Raw genomic sequence first — 22052 nt, forward strand, 5'->3', positions numbered from 1 at the left:
ATAATACAGACCTTCCTCCTGCTAGAAGACTTGACCTTTTTTATGCAGAATTTGATCAATGATTGGTAATTACAGCTGTAAATCATGCATTTAACCCTCTGCATGAAAATGCACGGGATTAGACAATATCAGGGCATCACAGGTAGATTTCCTACAGCCTGAAAACACAGATGCAGAAGTTTCATGTCCTCTCAGACTCTTCAGACACAATATGATGGAAGGTAATTATGGAGGCTTGGCCCAGTGTGGATAAAAATCAATCACTGCAGCTTTAATGCAGCAGTGACATGAATAATAAAACACAAGACCGTTTTATTTCCATTTTAAGTTCATTTTGCTGATGATACTTAAGTCAGACTTGAATGCATGATTTTTGTTGCTGAGTTTTGTTTGTTTGTTTGTTTGTTTGTTTGTTTGTTTTACAATGTGGTGTTTGTTGTTAGTGTTATTTGTACTTAGAAGGATCTGATACATCCTCTGGCTCTGGGACTATAATCCCTATAAGGTGTTCAACAGTTTATTAACAGGTAAATTTAGCTTAATTCAATAATGAATTTATTTAGAGGACATTCCAGAATTAGAAGACATGAACTGTCCCACTAACAAATTTTTTTCTCCTACCACATTTATTTATTTATTTATTTTTGGCATTTGTTTAGTGTAAAAACATTGTAGGGGAATGTTTATAATTACAAACTATCCTTTCAGGAAAAAATGCAAATAACCTAAACAAATATAAACAATCTGAAATGTCTTATGAGAAATAAGTGCAATTTTAACAATATTTTGTCAGTTACTAAATGTTTTGTGTCATTGTAGATTTATTGTGATCTGTAAATTGTCATGTACATTAAAATTACACTTAGTTTTCTCAATAAATTTAAATTTGTTCATGTTATTCACATTTTTTAAAGGATAGTTTGTGATAGTTATGAATTTTTACTTTTTTCAGTCTAAAACAGGGGTCTCAAACATGCGGCCCAGGGGCCAAAACCGGCCCACCAACGGGTCATGTGCAGTCTGTGGGATAAATTAGTGAAATACAAAAATTAGACTGAAGATATTAACAATCAAGGATGTTAAAATAACTTTAGGTCAGTTTGATCTAAAGTGGGTCAGACCAGTAAAGTACTAACATAATAAACTATAAATGATGAAAACCACAAAATTTTCTTTTGTTTTAGTGTAAAAAAAAGCAAAATTTCACAAAAACATTTACATTTACAAACTAGCCTTTTACAAAAAATGTGAACAACCCGAACAAATATGAAAAACCTGAAATGTCTTAAGAGAATTAAGAATAATTTTACCAATATTCTGTCTGTTATTAGATGTTTTGTGTATTTGTAGATCCACTGTGATCTGTACGTTGAACATGTGAAAATGAGAAGCTGAGGCTAAATAATGGCATAAATTGTTAAAATTACACTTTTTTTTCCTGAATTAATTTAATTTTATTCATGGTTTTTCATGTTTTTCACATTTTTTAAAAGGATAGTTTGTAGATGCAAACATTTTGATAATGTAATTGAACTTTTTCACTCTAAAACATAGTTAGACATACACATTTTGGAACTGACATTATTTATATATCATGTTATTTTATTATTTTAGTGATGAATTTGACACCCCTGCTCTAAAACATAAAGGAAAGTTTGCAGTTGTCATTGTTTCTAGGTTATTCTGTTATTATTTTATTGGTCTGACCTGTTTGAGATCATACTGGTCTGTATGTGACCTCTGAACTACGATGGGTTTGACAGTCCTGTGTTAGATAGTTGACATGTCAGATACGATGTATTCATTTAGGGACATGTATTCATATCCTAATGAAACCCAGGAAAGTAAATGTTTCATTTATTTATTTTTATTTATTTATTTATTTATTTATTTATTCATTAGGGTCAGTGCATATTAATGAACATCTACAACAATTGCAGCTGTAAATATGCCAGATTGTAGCAGCAGTGCTAATTTCCATCTGTAGTCCCTGGGCAGGTGACAGGAAAGACAGCTGACAAAAAGGCAAAACGTTATAAAACACATCATAAAAAGACAGTTGACAAAAAGGAAAAACATTATAAAAACACACAGTACAACACAGTGAGGACAATCTACTGATGGTCACAGGCTTGGTTTTCCTTCATTCAATATTTAAGTTGTGATTTGAAGGAGGGGTATGACTTTGAGTCACTTATATTTTAGCTTTTTTTTTTTTTTTTGCATTAAATAATTGTCTTGATTGGGAACAGCAACACACAACAATTCTTTCAGATATATATTTTTTTATTTATCCATTTTTTTTTATGGAATGTCATTTGCAGCGAACATTGCTTTTATTATTATTATTTTTTATCTAGGTAAAGCTGTCAAATTCTTGCTCCCTACAAAGGACAAAAATGCATTGTTGGGTCTCAGAAGGATATAGTTGGTTTATAATATTTCATATGGTTTGTGTAACAGACTGCTGCATGAGCCTGTGAAAGGAAAACCTCAGAGAGGCAAAATAAAACAATGCATTTCACCACAGCCTGTTGTATGACTCATCTAAGTCTTTCCTGCTGGGCTTTTGAGTGTGTGTGTGTGTGTGTGTGTGTGTGTGTGTTCGTGGACTTTTTCTGAGCTTGTGATGATGTGTGGAACAGTATTGCATTGTAATATCCGGGGGCTGGTCCAGAGTAGAGTGGGAGGGTCTGTCTGTGCTTTCCCTTCCCACCAGGAAAACGCTGGAGGAGACTCAGTGTGCCAGAACAGCCGAACACTGCAGTGGAGAGAGCAGGACGGACGCACCACCGAGGAATATGTCCGCTTTGTCACGCGCCGAGGGACGCGGAAATCCACGGCGCGGCACAGTCCACGCGCATCCCCAGCCTCAGCTTTAAGGCAGCACACGCGCATCGCCTTGTTTTCCACTTATGTTCTGCTGAAATCTTTGCTGCTGCTGCTGCTGCTTGTGGTCCATCCCTGTCCCCTCCTCCTCCTCCTCCTCCTCCTCCTCCTCCTCCTCCTCCTCCTCCTCCTCCTCCTCCTCCTCCTCCTCCCCCATTCTTCCTCCTCCTCCTCCTGCTGCTGCTTTCCGTCCCGTCGCCAGGATGGATAAGACGCTCTGCAGTCCGCATCCCGGGACCAACAAACCCAACTCCACGGACCGGGGGAACTCGTCGTCAAGGAAACCAGCCCGGACCGGGTCGCACAGCCCCGGCTCCGGCTCCCTGGGCGGCCCGGCCGGAGCGGGGGGCGTCAGGGGCGCATTGGTGGGGAACAGCATGAATGTGCAGCAGCAGCAGCAGCAGCAGAGCCGCAGAAGGCAGCTGGAAGGAGTGTTGAGCAAATACACCAACCTGCTCCAAGGCTGGCAGAACAGGTAGGAGCACAGGGGGGTGGGGGGGGGGGGTGGAGGAATATGGATTCACCTTCACTTCATGTGTCAGATGACTTCGTGTTGTTATTTGCCCCGTCCACGTTGCACTTCTACCCTCCACGTCACAGTGAGGAGGAGGAAGAACAAGAGGAGGAGGAGGAGGAGTGAGGGCTTTAAACCCCAGCACATGCATGAAAGTCTGCAAACACCAGAAAGTCTGAAAACTGAGTTTGCATGAGGCAAAGAAGTATTAATATGCACAGAATTAGTTCAAAAGTCTGTAGATTAAAGTGGGAGCAGTTTAATGCACATTCTGAAGTGTTTAGAGCAGGGGGGGGTCAAACATAAGGGACATGGACCAAAACTGGTCCGCTGAAGGGTCCAATCCGGTCTGTGCAAAAAAAACACTGATAGATAAAAACTGTCAAATTCAGTTTAGTTCAGTGGTCACATACAGAGCAATTTGATTTTAAGGTGGATCAGACCAGTAAAATACCATCATGATAACCTATAAGAGATAGATAGATAGATAGATAGATAGATAGATAGATAGATAGATAGATAGATAGATAGATACTTTATTAATCCTGAGGGAAATTCAAACTGATTCAATTCATCAAAACACTTTAACCCATAAAGACCCAGTGCTACTTTTGTGGCAGTTTCCAAATTAATTTTTCTCTGTATTTAACCTTTCTTAAGTGATTTATCATCATTTATTATAATATTATCCTCTGCATTTTGCCTTTTTCCAGTGAAAATCATGTATTTTCCTATCTGCAACTTACTGATCATGTAGATGTTCATAAAAGCTCAGATTAAAATTGAGTATTAGTCTATCAAAAACAGAGAAAACTGAAGAAAAAGTGACTTTTTCAGTAAAAAATATCATTAACTGAACATATACCAAGTGTCTCCATCTACTGTCATTCATCAAACTTCATGGATTTTACTTGTGAATCAATATTGTAGAAGACAGCTCTGAATGCCTCTGAACGTTCAAGTAGGTCATATCTGATGACCATGAAAAGATAGATAGATAGATAGATAGATAGATAGATAGATAGATAGATAGATAGATAGATAGATAGATAGATAGATAGATAGATAGATAGATAGATAGATAGATAGATAGACTTTATTGATCCCAAACTGCCAAATTGTAGTGTAGCAGCAGCAGCAGCATGACAAACTGAGTTGATATAAGAATAAAAATAGAATTCAAGAGCAAATGCACAATACATAATAAATTAGAAGAATAAAAAGTAATGACGAGTCCTAATTTTTGTATTGGTCTTAGTGTAGAAACATTATATTAAAAAGTTAGCATTTACTATCCTTTTACAAAAAAGAAAAATTACAGAAAATTACATGTTGTGTGTATTTGTAGATCCACTGTGATCTATACGATGTAAAATACATGTGTTAATGATAAGCTGAGGCATAACGTTGTTAAAGTTACACTTATGTTTCTTAAGGAATTTCAGGTTGTTCACAGAATTCACATTTTTTAAAAGATAGTTTGTAGATGTAAACATTTTCATAATGTAATTTGACTTTTTTCACTTCTTTTCCTGGTCTGACCCACTTGAGTTCAAAATGGGCTGCATGTGGCCCCTGATCCTGTTTGTGTTTATCAAACCCATCAGTCATATTCATTATTATCACGAGATATTATGATGCTTGACATGATTTTGCATTACTTAACCATTTAGGGGTAAAATCTTTCCATGTGGTCCAGCTTTTAGTAATTTACTGCACACATTCTGCAGTTTTTAGTTGATATTGTTGGAGTTTCTCTGACCTTTAGCCATTTAAAGACAGTACAGACAGTCGTTATTTTTATTGTCTAATCTATCTAATATGATCTTTTTTCTATTACTTCTGGGAGGGAATAATACAGATATCACAATACATTGGATCTGTGATACTTAATACATTCTAAGACATTAATGTATGATACATCAGGATGTCTGTGTAACTGAAGAAGCAAATTCACTCAAGACAAAAACAGGAACTGTGCATTTCTGCACTTCTGTCACTTTCACTGAACGTAACAAAAGAAATTAAATGTGGTCTAAAAAGTGCCTCACCTTAGTTTAGTTCCTCTTTATCACAATTTCACTGTCAATTCAATACAATACATTCCAGTATCAATATTTTGTCTGTCCTCTGTTATTAATTTACTGTTTTAAATATTGTAAATCAGTGAATTACACTTGTAATATCCCAGATGTCAAAGTGGTGTCTTTAAAATTAAAAGTAATGGTTTTTAAAAGGCTGGTATATGATAATTTGATGCAGGAAAAAGCAGATAGCTCATTAATGAGTTGATATTATCCACTCAAAGGATATTGTCAGTAGGTAACAACAGTTTTTGACACTTAACATCCAGAGGGAGGTTGAAGGTGCAGTTTTTATTTTGGGATCTAAAAATTAAAAATAACCCAAAACCTATGCATGGATGCAAATGAGATGTAAAACAAACAAAAAAGAAGTAAATATTATCCATCAGCCACTATTGGTGCCACGTTCTGCAGATATCTACAGTCAGTATATCTGTAATTAAAAGTCTTGTTTTGTGCATCCAGTTAAAAACAGTGAAAAACTCATAGATATTAGACCATCAGCCTCTATAGTAGCCTTCAGGATCAGTGCACTTTTACACCAGATGCTCCTAAAACACATACCGTGCCATAAAACAGTAAAACCTACCACTTGTTTAACCCTTAAAAACCTAAACAGCCGCCAGCAACCAAAAGCATCCACTGATCTAAAATATGTAATAACTTTTGAACCACAAATCCTATCAATACAGTTAAATAATTCAGTTAAAATGCCGTTTCTCAGCTCCTTCTCAGCCATTTGGATGTTCAGAGGCTCCATAGTGAACATGAACACACGTTTATTTTCTCCAATAAAACCCACATAGTTTGACACATGACAGTGGTTTCAGCTTGTTTTTATGTTTGGTTAATGATATATTTTCCTGAAAAAAAAAAAACTCTATTTTGATATAATAATATTTCCATTTACTCTGAGAACCTATGAATTTCTACATAGTCAATAAATTAAACACTTTTACAGCAAAATGTAGAGAATATTATAATAAACAGTGATAAAAACTTTTCAGTGTAGTCCAGTCAGGCTCTTGAACACAATTGACGATACAAAAAGGAGTTATAAATACTTACTGTTGCATTGGTAACTAAGGACATTTGTGCTTTATGCTCTATTTTTGGGCTGTATTCCATAAGTGCTGAGCCTATCTGCTGACCATTCACTGTGTGCGTTCCTGTCACGGGTCATTTTTGTGCCTGATAATCCCATATTGCCTTATTTTGTCGCTTTAAGCTAATGTTGCGGGGGCACCGTGTGATTACATCTCCTCAAATTCTGCTAATCCAGAATCACTGTAGCTCCTCTCATCGTGAAGCAAAGAAAAGCTCAGCATCAACTGTGGAGCTCACAGCAGTGTGGTACCGTGTGGCTGTACTTCATGCAGCATTTATGGGGTCACTCCCTGTCTTGTCTGATTTACTCAGTTTTTAACCATCACTGAACCATAGCAGAATTAAAAGAAGCATGTTAAAGACTGTGAGTTTTATTTAACCTACATTTGTTCTCAACCCCAAAAACATCTGGTTGTGGTGCGGGTGTATTTCGACATCGTTTTAAGAGGAATTGAAAGGCTGTTCTTGAGAATTTCATCATAAATCATGCAGTTTCTCTAGTCTGCAAGTTCAGTGGAATTTGGTAATGAAACTATATCTTAGTGTTGAATAAATAAATAGTGTCCTGATCTTAGAGCTGCAAAGAAGAGGGAATCAGTAACTTGTTAGAATAGACCATAATGCAGTGGTTCCCAACCTTTTTTGTCTCCTGACCCCATTTTAACATCACAAATTTCTGCCGACCCCAGACATTCAAAACCGAGACTTTTTTTTTTGCTAAAATGAATTTGTTTTTGATCATGTTATCGTTTGCTGTACTATGTTGCTAATAAACGTTAATTTTAGAGGACATTTAGTCTATATAATGTATATTATTGTGGACGGAGGCAGTAAAGCCAGGTGTAGATTACTGCACAAAGTGAGAATTTGATTTTCCTTGGTCAGGATATGTACAGTCAGTCCAGCTTGGATTTACAAGGCTGACAATTAATACTGAACAAACAAGAATTCAAACTATGAATTATGAAAGAGCTGCAGCATCTGAAACCGATTACAATGAACATTTGACAGATAAACAGAACCACAGTGCTTCAGTTTCAGCTTCACAGTTTGTCATGTCTTTTATGGATTGTGATCATCTCTATCAACTCCTCATATTTTTTTTTTTGTAATTTTCTTTTTTCATCAATTACTAGAAATTTCAGGTGACCCCATTTGAATTTCAGATACCCCACGTGGGGTCCCGACCCCAAGGTTGAAAACACTGCCATAATGTGTAAGAGATCTGAGCTTTACAGTATAAAAGTAGGGTGGGGTGGGAAGCTGTTCTCGCATTACACTGACATGAGGCTCCGTCCTGTATCCTGATATGCAGCTACAGGAATTAAAACAGTGTAGGATAAAAGAGACATAAAAGTAATGATAAAAAGCAAAGTAAATCTGTTTGCATACTTCACAAACACATAAAAACAACAATTAGTCTGATCAGGAGGGTACTAACCTGTTACCAGTGACTCTCCAACAGTGGATTCAGGTCTTAGTGGGGATATTAGTGATCCTGTTTCAGTTTCAATGTTCCTGAAGGCGGTGGTTTAGCTTTCCACAGATTCCTTTTCGTTCATTGACCCGAGCCGTTTCCACTGCCTCTAGCCTGGGTAAATGTGTAGACACAGATAGGGAGGCATCCAAAAAATGTGGCTTGAAACTGAGTAGCCTATTGTGACTAATTGGCCCGATGTTGAAACACTACAGTGTGTTTTTGACAGGCGGTACTGTTAGTTAGGGACGGACCGCGGTAGCCCCTTTTTCAGTGTAGAAACGTTCAATTTACTCTAGATTTTGAAAAAAAACCGTGGTGCATTTCCACAGAAGTTACCCAGGTAAACAACTTTCTCTCAACCTCAGGCCATGTCCACATGAAACCGCATCTTTTCCTATCCAATCTTTTTCTTTGTCGTTTTCAAAAAGTTTAAGTCATGTTGCTAAAACTTGTTTGCTGTATTGTGTTTAAATGTGTCAGCTCCACCCCTTCCAACCCAACAATTTATATTGAAATTAGGAACCAACTAGAAGCACTCGGAGAGCGCAGACCTCCGCCAAGGCTGATCAGTGGCCCCCCCCGTGGGCCCCCCCACCCCCGATCACCACCAAAATTTAATCATTTCTTCCTTATCCCATTTCCAACAAACCCTGAAAATTTCATCCAAATCTGTCCATAACTTTTTGAGTTATGTTGCACACTAACGGACAGACAAACAAACAAACAGACAAACAAACAAACAAACAAACAAACAAACCCTGGCAAAAACATAACCTCCTTGGCGGAGGTAATTATCGCTAACTTTGCAGCCTCCAGTGAGTAATGATTCGGAATGGTGGGAATAAAAGTGTTGGAGTAAATAAATTCTAGTGCCATGTCCACACGAAACTGCATCTTTTCCTATCCGATCTTTTTCTTTGTCGTTTTCAAAAATGTGCTCCATAAACATGGAGTCTTTTCAGGAAATATCTGCGTCCACACAAAACCGCTGAAAATGACTGAAAAGGATGTAGTACAAATGTCAGGCCTGTATGTGGTGTTGTAATGTTCTCACAAAAAACGGAGAAGACATGGAGCATGTGCATAAAGTTTACTTGGTTCTACTGGGGCTGATCCAATATTTCCTCCTGGTTGCCCCTCTTCACGGTAGATCCAAGAGCATGCAGTAAATATTGTTAGCTATGGTTGTTTGTTGATCATTGTAATGAAAGAGTAGCCAAAGATTTGGATTCAGTTTTTCCAGTAAGTACAAACACTACTCTGTGGTCCGCCATTGTTGTTGTTGTTGTGAAGTGGCGTCTTGCTTCAGGGGTGACAGGTTAGAGAGGTGGGGCTATGACATCATCGTTTTAGAAAAGCTGTGGTTTGGTTTTACAGATGAAGACGTGAAACCGGTGTTTTCAAATGTATCCACTCTGGGACCTGGTTTCGAAAAATTGTGGATTCAGTGACTGAAAACTCTGGCTTCATGTGGATGAAAGGCCTATCTGATACAGAACTTTTGTGGATAGGGTCTTAAACTTTCCCTGAAAAAAGAATGATGATTAGTGGAACACACTTGCAGCGTTGCACTTATGTCCACCAACGATAGCTAGTGTGTGGCTGTAACTTGTTTATTCTATTTCTAAAGTTTCACTTCATTTGGATTTTGATCATTTGGAAAATGGAGCAAAACAAGACTAGCTCCAAGAAGTGGACGGACAATGACTTCCATTTGTCGAATACACTCTGGTATTGTAATCATCTGTCTGTCCATCCGAATACGCTAAGAACATACTCAGTAAAAACACCCAAAAGACCCTGGACCTCATCAAATATATTTACTGAATATGCTTAAATATATTTCAGTAGGACGTTGAGTTGGTGACTCAAAACAACATATCCTGATTTGAAAAAATTTCCAGGAACTTAGAGGTGCGGTGAAAACGCAAACCACACAGATTACCAGGAATTATTTTACCCAGGTAAATAAGGTCCTGGAAATGTTGGTGGGAAAGGGGCTATTGGTATCAGCCCAGTAACATTCACCGATGGCAGTGGCTGTTTGTCGTATGACAGTAAAGATTATTTCTTACAGTTTCTATTGTTGACTTTGTGCTAATGTAAGACTTGAAACCATTAGATTTCTTTGTTTTGTGTTTATAAAATGGGAATAAATAAGAAAAAAAGAAACACATTGGTACTGGCATTGTTTAGAGGCCAAATTTTTACTTTAAACAAATATATTAGTCCATAATTTTACAGTGTTCACTTCTTATTCCTGCAGTTGTAGACAGATAATCATGGTTTCCTTTGCTCATACTTGTTTTTATTTTACTTCAGTGATAAGAACCATTCCATCTCCTGCTGTCCAACACAATTATGCTACACACCTGTGTCTATTTTTTCAAACTCACCACCAGCATGTTACTTTCCTACTCATGTTCAAAGATATAAATATGTCTATCACAGAGGAAAGCAGAAAACACAGTAGTTTATTGAACAAATACATGTTAAAGCTCACAGTGTTCTTATCATGCACACAGTCATCATGTGTAGCCTTGGAAACTGAGAAGCAACAATGATCTTTTTAGTATCACTGTGTGGATACTGTTGAACTTTTAATTAGCTGGCAAAAAACCTATTGTTTTTTAACACAGTCCTGTGAATCTGAAAATCTGACATGAAGATGAAAAATAATCGGTAATTATTTTTTAACTGGATAAAATTGAGATATAGGATATGTGTACTTATTTATTTACTTTTCGTTATTTATTTTATTCAATATTATTCATTCATTTCTAATTTATATATGTTTGTGTGTATACATCTTTCTTTTTTTTTTTTTTTTTTTTTTTTAGTTGAATTGTTTTCTTATTCTTATTTCTTAGTTTTTTTTATTTGGGTTTTGAATGACTGGCCTTGGGTGGTGGGTGAGAAAGGAGTTAGCATTAAGGTGTGACAATCAATGTTTGTTTGTTTGGGTTTTTTATACCCTAGGCTGTGTATCACTCTGTCTAGAATATTTAAAGTGTTCTATAAATATAGTAAAAAAAAAAAATACATCTAGACATAGGTTGCTTTTCTTTCAGTTATTATCAGTGTAAACCACTCTAGTAGTGAATATAGATTAAGACATTTTGTGCATTTTAGTGAAAAAATGTCACATGTAAAATGGAGTCCCTGAGCTCTTTAACATTTTTGCCACCTGCGGTTATAAAATAAAGACAAATATAGTATTCAGCATAGAAAATGTATGATTATATCACCAAATCTGATATGTAAATATGAAGATATTTAGATTTTTTTTTTTTTTTTTTTTTTTTAGTTGAATTGTTTTCTTATTCTTATTTCTTTGTTGTTGTTTTTTTAAAATTTGGGTTTTGAATGACTGGTCTTGGGTTGTGGGTGAGAAGGGAGTTAGCATTAAGGTGTGACAACTGATGTTTATTTTGTTTTTTTTATACCCTATGCTGTGTATCACTCTGTCTAGAATATTAAAAATGTTCTATAAATAAAGTAAAAAAAAAAACCCATCTAGATATAGGTTGCTTTTCTTTCAGTTATCAGTGTAAACCACTCTAGTAGTGAATATAGATTAAGATATTTTGTGCATTTTAGTGAAAAAATGTCATATGTAAAATGGAGTCCCTGAGCTTTTATAATATTTTTGCCACTTGTGGTTATAAAATAAAAATACATAGAATATTCAACATAAAAGATGTATGATTATATCACCAAATCTGATATGTAAATATGAAGATATTTAGAATTTTTTTTTTTATTTTTTTATATTAATTGTTTTCTTTAACTATTTGTTTGTTTTTTTATTTGGGTTTTGAATGACTGGCCTTGGGTGGTGGGTGAGAAGGGAGTTAACATTACAGTGTGACAATCGATGTTTATTTATTTATTTATTTTTATACCCTATGCTGTGTATCACTCTGTCTAAAATATTAAAATGATCTATAAATAAAGTTAAAAAAATAAATAATTTGAGATATAGCACTGCATGAAAAGTGGGGTTTTCGTCAGTTAACGTCCCTGTAAATTGCTGTTGAACTTGAAATTAACGCCTACTGGTGGGAATTTGAAGTCACCACAGGTTGCTTTTCTTTCAAACATTATCAGTGTAAACCACTCTAGTAGTGAATATAATATAGATGAAGATATTTTGTGCATTTTAGTGAAAAAATGTTATATGTAAAATTGAATCTGTGAGCTCTTTAATATTTTTGCCACTTGCAGTTGTAAAATAAAAACGCATATAATATTCACCATAGAAAATGTATGATTATATCACCAAATCTGATGTGTAAATATAAAGGTTAGACAGCGGCTGGCCTTTCTGTAGTCTATAATGTCAGACTTTTATCTAAATCTGCAGAGCCTGTACAGTATCATATCCCAGGTTGTGTTCATCATTTACAAACAGTTAATCTGTGTAAGTGCCTACAGTGTTTAAATATAGAAGTGGCTGCAGGAAGAGGCTGTGCACTGACAGTGCTGGAGTAATTAACGTCGTCACTCACATTCCTGTATTTGTTGTGTGGAGGAGCACATACATCGTGTGTATTTGGCAGGTTGTGTCATAGTGGGCAGAAGACCTGAGTGGAGCTAATTCTGCCGCTGAGTGGGTGGCCATGTGTCAGTGTGAAGTGCTGTTATATGATGTGTAGGTGTTGTGTGTGTTTGCAGCAAAAGTGCCAGGTTGCAGATTCTTGCGTCTAACAAACACACACACATGCATATTCACACACACTAGACCCACACTGACAAACAATTCCCTTTTGGCAAATCCAGACCTTTCAGGATAAATCTACTTTAACTTTACTATAATTCCCTAAAAATCAATAATGTACCTACCAGATATTTCAGAGGGAGAGTCTCTTTTCCCGCTGGACTACTTTCAATGACCTGCAAGTAATTTGTTCTGCTTCATATTGGTTACTCATATCTGACGTGTACTAGGAGTATTTTTTTGTTTATATCATGCAACTGTAATTATGTATTTCTGAAACTGGGCATGATCATCTATAACACAGGTGTCAAACATGCAGCCAAGGGGCTAAATCTGGCCCGCCAAAGGGTCCAATCCAGCCTGCGGGATGAATTTGTGAAATTCAAAAATTACACTAAAGATATTAACAATCAGTGGTGTCAAAATCATTTTAATTCAGGTTCCACATACAGACACATACAGTCCAATTAGATTTTAAGTGGGTCAGAACCAGTAAAATATTATCATAATAACCTATAAATAATGACAACCCAAATTCTTTCTGTTTTTTTGGTGTAAAAAAGTAAAATTACATGAAAATGTTTACATTACCAAACTGTACTTTTACAAAAAATATGAAAAACCCAAACAAATATGAGCAAACGGAAATGTCTTATGAAAAACCAGTGCAATTTTATCAATATTCTGCCTGTTACTCAATGTTTTGTGCAATTGTAATCCACGTGTAAATGATAAACTGATAAACCGAGGCAGAATATTGTTAAAATTGCACTGGTTTTTCTTAAGACAATTCAAGTTGTTGATTTTTAAGGAGACTTTGTAGATCTAAACCTGATCATCATATAATTTTACTTTTTTCACTGTAATTATTTTACTGGTCTGGCCCACTTGAGATCATATGGGGAGGAATGCGGCCCCTGAACTAAAATGAGTTTGACACCCCTGATCTATAATGTTGACAATAAAAATATGCAAAAAAAAAATATGCCCACTAAGTTTGGAAAAGTGGGAGCATTGCTATAAAAGTCACATGGAGCACAAATTACAGACTGTGAATCCAGCCTCATATCGGCCAAACCTGTGTAAGGTACAATATTGCCAGTGGTTTTATTGTTGCATGATTGACAGTTTAGGGCCTACAGTGTTATCATAACTGATAGAAACCATAGCAACAGCTGCTAAAATGAGTTTATTTGTTGGACTTTAACACAGGCAGCTGCTGCATGTATGCTCTTGGATCATTCCCATTGTAACCATGGCTTCTATGTCAATGAAGCTGTGCATTTATTACCCCGCCCCCCCGAAGGGGCGGCAAGGGGTGTTGTTTTTGGTCTGGTTTCTTGGTTTGTTTGTTTTTTAACACCATAGCAGCAAAACTATTGGTTAATTCATACCAAATTGGGTTTATAGATTGCAAGTGACCCAGAATAGATTTAATTACATTTTGGGAAAAGTAGGTCAAAGTTTGAATTTTTTATGATTTTTTAAAATCTTTTTCCCATTTACTAATAATAGGCAAAATTTCACATGTCTGTAGCAGCAAAACTATTGGTTGAATTCATACCAAATTAGGTTTATAGATTGCAAGTGACCCAGAATAGATGTGGTTACATTTTGGGAAAAGTAAATCACATTTTTTATGAATTTTTAAAATCTTTTTTTTTTTTTTTTCCTCGAATTTACTTATAATGGGCGAAATTTCACATGTTTATGAAAACATCAATTTTGTTTCAATTTACTTCAAACTTGACACATAATATAGAGGCAACTGATATGCTGACATCACCACATGTATAGACATGATGACATCAGCTGGATCCATGCCAAAATAAGCTACAATATGTGCGAGGGGTGGGGTTTGCTGTACATGGCACCACTTGTTATATTTTTCAGTCCCAAACATGATGTGTTTTTGTGCCAGAAGTGTGACTGTACCAAACCTGTTTCAGAAAAATCCTGTCAGAAAGCATTGGGCTGAAGACCCATATATATATGTGTAAAAAAAAAAGTGATGATAATGTTAGAATTAGAGGACAATTATGGAATTTTCTGTTGCTTGCATGGATTATGTGGAGAGCTGGTACATAACTTTATTGTGTTTCTGATAAAACAACAATTTAAACCAAATGGTAGAATGAAGAATGCACTATTTCTCACTTGTGTTGCTAAAGTGAGCATGAGACTGTGAAAGGGACAAAAAGGTGTGAAATAGAAAAATACAATGTTATTTCTTGATTCTATCCTCTGGTTTCTCTCACCATTAAAAACAGGTTATCTATAGGTTAATTCACCTGTCACAGCCCCTGACCATGGAACTGATGAAAAAATTAAGTTGGTCCCTGAACGCCTTCAATGGCAGCTCACTGCTTCTAATATGAGCTGTGTGCTAATGCTAATGCTAAGTAAGAAGTGGGTGTTAGGATGGCTGAATATCCCCACAGTGAGTTAATCATAACCTTTACCTTCACTCATACATTCATAGAACTTTCAAGGTGATATAAAAACACACTAGTGTAGGTCCACGCCTCCATGACATCCTGAACACAGCAAAAGAAGATGTAGAAAATAGAAATTACAGGTGCAGGGTAGGATCTGTGCAGGTAAACACACCACCACACAGGGAGTTAGAAGTGCTGATTAATAATTATTATTATTATTATTATTATTATTATTATTGGACAAAAACTATATTGTGTTTTTTAAGGAAAATGTTGCCTTTAAAACTATTATATCAGTTTTTCTCTGTTTGCCTCAGTAGACCTCTTTCTGTTGTGCTCTTTATTTTTTTTTTATTTTTTTGTATAGTTTTTTTTTTAAATTTTTTATATTATCAATAAAAATATTGGGCATAGTAGATGGCTTTACATGGCCTATACACTGATCAATTTATTCACACCAATCCCAACCAAATATGTTTTTCTGTCTAGGTTTTTAGAAGCACTGACAACTTGTATCCCAATCTGTTTTGTCCTAAACCCACTCTTAATCTCACATTTTCATTCCTGAAGTAGGCATGCATTTCAGGGAATGTATTCATCAAATCTTATACATTTTGGTGCATTTAGAATCTAAGGCTACCTTCAGACAGCACGTCTTAATGCACAATTCAGATTTTTTGGTGAAATCCCATTTTTTTGTGTGCTCGTTCATATTACACATTAAATGCGACTTCTATCAGTTTTGAGTATGAACTGAATGTGACCCTGAAGTGACGCGCATGTGCAAAAGAGTCCTGAGGTAATACATGATCACACAAGCATGCACTGTGTTTACGGAAGGAAATATGTTTGTCCTGCCACTACTCGTCCTAGGATGCAGAGTTATGATGTTTGTCATATTTCAATGATGTAAAGGTCGGATATATGCTACCTGGTCGTTCAGACTGAAGTCACATTGCAAAATATTGGATACATATCGGATTTAGGACCACATATGAAAGTGGCCCTTGGTCAGATTTGTGCTGTTCAAACTGTCTTTAACAGATCGGATACAGGTCACATATGGGCAAAAAAAATGGGATTTGGGCCGCATTTGCCTGCAGTCTGAATGTAGCCTAATTTAGAATGGGATTCTCCCTTAAATTTGACACCCAGGGTCATATAGGAGATAAGTTCTGGGAGGCTAATGATTGTGAGTATCCCTCTGATATCTCCACTTCTTTTATGTAAAAAGGAAAATATAATAATCAATAATAAATGTGTGCAGGTTATGACAGCCCCTTTCACTCTACTCAACAACAATATTTATCTTCTTCTCCTTCTCTGTTATGAGGGAATGATGTGTCTTCAGTTATTTTTTTTTTTTAGTGGCGTTGTAAATGATCATCAGTCCACGCTGATAAACTGAAAATGTCATTTATGCAAGTACGAATCATGCATTTTCGATTCAAGAAAAATGATTGTTATTGCTAAGAATTAATACGAACTTAACCTGGAACTGCATGTCCTCAATCTGAACAAACTCAAATGAGTCTTTATAAAGATAGAAGAACATGGACACTCATGTTGTTGTGTATGCGTCATCTCTATTTCGGAAAATATGCAGATTAATGGGTTGGATCTGGAGTGTACAGCATGTAGACTCTCTGGGTAAACGTATTTATGTTTTCAGCAATCACATCGAAATACATCCGTCCATCCTCATCCTTTTAACACAGACACAAAAATAGCAGAGAAACAGAAATATTGACTTTGTGTGTATATAACAGCATGTGTATGTGTGTAATTATCACCGTCTGGATATTAGTGTGTGTTCACAGGTTGAAGTTTGTTAACAAGGTTTTTGTTGGTGAAGCAGAGCAGATGCTTTAAACAGTGAAAGGAGACTTGAAGCTGGTTTCCAGGGTGATGATGGTGAAGATGGGAGTTTTGTCAAGGCCCAAAAAGTCCTTGTTTCTCTGGTTTGTTTTCTCGCTGTCGTGACAAATACGACTGTTTAACCCCTAGTGTTTGTCTCCTCAGGCAACGAATACAGTCTGTATGAATATTATTTACATTTTATTCAGTCTGTCATCAGTTTGTAGTCACATTTATAGAGCAGACGGTAAAAATTGTTAACTATTTTGGGTTAACAGAAATCTTGTGCTAAAGCCTATTTTCCTATACGTTACTGTACAATCAGAGGCTGAATGTGTTGCATGTGTAAAGGTATACATTTCCGTCTTATGTGTCGAGCAGTTTGGGGAGTTTGTTGTGAAGGATGAATCATTTCTTTGCAGATGTGCTCAGTGTGAAGTAGCAGGGCTGCACTGCTTTGATCAGAACTGTGTGTTCTGGTGGGTGTAGCACAGAAGAAGCAAAACTTAGTGCTTTACTTTGGATTCTCATTTATTCGCCCAAAAAAACTGAAAGAACCAGTTACACTTTTGCAGGAATTTGAGTTTGTGACTCATACTAGTTGGGTTTGTCTGCTCTGCATCATCTGTTCTTGGTTAATAAACATAGACGGTTCTGCATAAATAGAGTTTTCGCAGAACTTCCTTAGTGAAGTAATATTTTACTATTTATCAACTGACATTCTGTTAATTATCAAAGGAGTCGTGCATCAAACTCATTAATTAATGTCTTCATTCATGCAGTAGAGCTCCAGCTTCACTGCTCAGACTGTAGGTTATGCCTGAAACATGCAAATTTTTTGTAACGGTGTATGTAAGTATGTTTTTCTACCTGCAATAACTGTGTTATGTGGTATTTTGTCAGATTTACTGGCTCAATAATGCCCAAGGTTGTAATAGTTTTGGATTTTTCATTATAGTTTAGTTTTATTTAGTTTTGACTTTTTTTCTCTAATTCAGTTAGGTTTAATTAGTTTTTAGAGCAGGTTTGCTAGTTTTTATTAGTTTTCATTTTCTTCTAAATGCTTGGTTTTAGTTTAGTTTTATTTTTTCATATCTTCCCCATCGTATTCAAACAATCCCAGACAGGACTCTGCTGCTTTCTCCCAACTTTAGTCTCCATGTTTCCAGGTAGAGTGGGGATGAAAAGACGACTTTAAACGACAAGTGATGAGAAGTGACGGACTGTGAAGTACCGTATGGTGCCACTAGCTAAAACTGCTCAAACGAAATAAATCCATTTCAAATCAATCTGACATTTACAAAGATGAAAACTAAAGGAATTTTATCCATAATTTTTATCTGTTTTAGTTAGTTTTGTAAGCACACAATACAGTTTCAGTTAGTTATCGTTGTTTCTTTTAATTATAGTTTTTATTTATTTCAGTTAACGAAAATGTTTTTTCAATTCTAGTTTTTGTCATTTCATTAGTTTTCGTTAACGATAATAACCTTGATAATGCCCTCCCTTCATAGTAGTTGGTAAATGCCATAGGTGGCCTTAAAACTGTTCCAGTTTATGAGAGATGTGCACCATGTGTCGAAGAAATGTTGATGACGAGTGTTATGAGTGTACATTTTAAGTGCTGATAATGTTCAACTGATGGCATAATATGTCCACAGATTTAACTAAGTAGCCTCCATCCATCATATTATTATATGGACGGAAGCTCCATACTGTATCTATAAAATGGACTGAACTTATATAATGCATTTTCTACATCTTAATGGTGCCCAAAGTGCTTTACAATTCCTCACATTCACCCATTCATACACCAGTAGGCTGCCATGCAAGGAGCTGCCATGCTCTACTGGGAGCAATTTAGGGTTCAGTGTCTTGCCCAAGGACATTTTGACATGTGGACAGTCGGAGCCAGGATTCGAACCGCCGACCCTTAGGTCAAAGGACGACCATCTATCATCTATCCATATAAAGGATAGATTGTTTTTTCAAATTTGTAAAACCCCAGTGGTATCCTAATTATCACTAATCCATTAGTCTTTCTGTGTTTATGATGAATCACTTCCCTCACAGTGAACTTCAAAGATGACTCCATCAGTCCACTTGTTTACATAACAAACCCAAACATCACTCAGGCCTTTTCAGAAATTTTGTTGCAGAGTGCATTATGGGAATGAGAATTCCACGCAGCAGTAATTTCTCTGTCTCTTCATGAGTGCTGAACCCAAATATGGCCTTTACCTCCATCCACCGACTCTACTCATTCTTTAACACAACCCTGGTGGACTGTATAGTATTACATTGGAATGATCTGGCTCATTTTCTTGCCAAATCTGTGAGAAACCGCTTTTGCTTGGTCACCACTCATTCCTACAATGCACTTCACGACTAAATTCCTGAAAAGGCCCAAGTGATGTTTTGGTTTGTTATATAAACAAGTGGACTGTGTTTATGATGGAATCATCTTTGAAGTTGTTCACCATGAGGGAAGTGATTCAGATGCGTAAGCACGGAAAGACTAATGGATTAGTGATAATTAGGATATCACTGGGGTTTTATAAATTTGAAAAAAAAAAAAAAGTGTGATGAAAGTCATACCCTGTTTTAAACTGTCCATTAAAAAACAAACCTTTTTTCCATCATTTTCACACACAACACAGAGTCAAGAGGTTGTTTGAACCAACCGGCTAAATGTTGTAGATACACATTCTGATTAAAACAACATGTAAACATTGGTAACTAGTATTTAGTGACTCCTACTGGTGAAGTGGCAGATTGCTCGAAAGTGAGTAGCTCTAAACCCTCCCCTACAGTGGCTGGAGGAAGCATGGAAGTCCCTCATTAGAGCTGGTGTTTGTTTTATTTGCTGGACTTTTTGGAAAAGGGGATATTAACTCTGGTCAACACACAAACGTAGTAATTGACAACAGATGGCCATGAATCTTAATGCTGGTGCAATAAAACAAAAATACACTCACAGTCAATGAAAACTTTGAGACCATATTTTTGACATAATTTTTATGTTGAAACCCTAAACTGGAATTTTTTCATATGAATCATTTGTGTAGGATATTAGCATACAGAAATAAAAATCTAAAGTTTCGAGAATAATTTCAAAACAAAAAACTTAACAAAAGAAAATGGCACCTGCCAAACACAAAGTCACAGCAGTAGCGGTCCTGGTCTTAAGTTGTCACTCTCTCTCACCCTGGACACGGTCTATGGTCAACAGAGTCTGTGGTGTTGTGGCGTTTAACCAGGTTTCTGATTGTGGGTTGGGAACAGCCCATACATACGCCTGGCTATATCACTGGAGCTCAAACTGGCCTCCACCATACCCAGTGCCCGGAGATGTTGTTTATGTGATAGACGTGGCATGATGCCGTTCACTGGACTAACAATGGTGGCCTTTTTTGGGCCTTTATATAGGCCTTCAAAACCAATCCTCAAATTGTGCAGATACCCTCTGAGTATTGCTCAATATGTATTTGGTCCCCTTTTGCAAAGAGACCAACCCGTGTGCAATGAACCATGACAACATGACAGCTCATCATTATCTCAACTACCCGAGCACTAAGTCACCAATAAATCCACAATAAATAATTACAACCCCCCTACAAGTACAAATATGCATACATTTCTACCTCAAAGTTTCTGTTGACTGTCAGTATAAATGATTGAGTGAATCTTCAAGCACTTTAAACATTATGAAGTGTGAAACTCCATTCACTTTTATGCAATACTATTGACACTGGGTTTCACTGACACAGATGTTAGTGGAGTTCACAGTCCTCCAGTCTGTCCGTTCAGACAGCTGAGAGAATGTGGACTTATGCATCCCAGATCACCTCTGAATGTATCCACAACAGGTCGAATGAGGCAGTGCAGCTTATTTAGAGCATTGTTAGTGGTGGAAACAAAGGTTGCATAAGTATGTGGTTGGTACAGAGATCAAGGTGAATATTCATATCTTGCAAAATATGACAAAAACGTTTCTGCAGACACACTTGTATAAGGTGAAAGTTGTTTGTGTATTTGGTCTGAACACCATGAATGCGACCTCAAAGCTTCACACCCGTCATTAGAACTGTCCACGTGTGATCAGATCGACCAGGACTCATGTTAACACCCAGTCAGTGCAGTGCCTCTCCTGTTGTTCTGTGTCTGTTTAATGTGTGAAAGGAATCTGAGACGTGTGCTTTAGAGCAGTCTATCTCAAATGGGGTACTTGAAAAAGCCCAGGAGGTAGTTGAAATTTTTTTGGGAAAAATACGTTGAATAATAAAAATAATAATAAAAATAACAACAACAACAACAACAACAACAATAATAATAATAATAATAATAATAATAATGATAATGATAATGATAATGATAATGATAATAATAATAATAATAATGATAGTAACAATAATAATAATAATAATGGTCCAAATTCTCCTGGCTGGAAGCAAAAAAGTTATTATGAGAAATTGGCTCAAACCCCATCTACCCGCTATAGATGAATGGATCGATATTATTCATGAAATTTACATGATGGAACGGCTGTCATATTCCCTTAGAGTCCAGAAAGAGAAATTTCACAAAATCTGGAGTAAATGGACTGAGTATGTCAAACCTATAAGACCAGACTTCTCTTAAATTATTGGAAAAGGGTCAGGAAACAGTGTCTTATTGATCTAGACATTTTTTTTCTGTCTCTTTTGCCTATGACCTTTAACCTGAACCCTTTTTTATTTCATTATACTGCTACACAGGAATTTTGTCTTTGAAAAACCTTCCAATGTGAAAGCTTCCAATGTTCTTGTTGAAAATAGTTCTCATCAATGTTTACCTAAAGGTCTAAAAACATCTGAAAGAGCTACATGGAGAAATACTCAGATGATCTGTGACTGTTCATATGTAAATGTTATGGTATAAATAAATAAATAAATAAATAAATAAGAGGAAGAATGTAACAGAT

The 22052-nt window shown here is 36.2% G+C and overlaps 1 protein-coding gene across 1 annotated transcript in view; it reads left to right on the plus strand.

Moving 5' to 3' along the window:
* Positions 1 to 2742: 2742 nt before the first annotated feature.
* Positions 2743 to 22052, plus strand: part of osbpl10a (oxysterol binding protein-like 10a) — a 170650-nt gene continuing 151340 nt past the window's right edge. Inside the window, exon 1 of the mRNA XM_030148247.1 lies at positions 2743 to 3364. Within this exon, the coding sequence (XP_030004107.1) occupies positions 3093 to 3364 (272 nt within the window). The 5' untranslated portion in view covers positions 2743 to 3092. The remainder of the gene's footprint in view (positions 3365 to 22052) is intronic.

This window comes from Sphaeramia orbicularis, chromosome 11 (genome assembly GCF_902148855.1).
Source record: "Sphaeramia orbicularis chromosome 11, fSphaOr1.1, whole genome shotgun sequence".
NCBI classification, from domain to species: Eukaryota; Metazoa; Chordata; class Actinopteri; order Kurtiformes; family Apogonidae; genus Sphaeramia; species Sphaeramia orbicularis.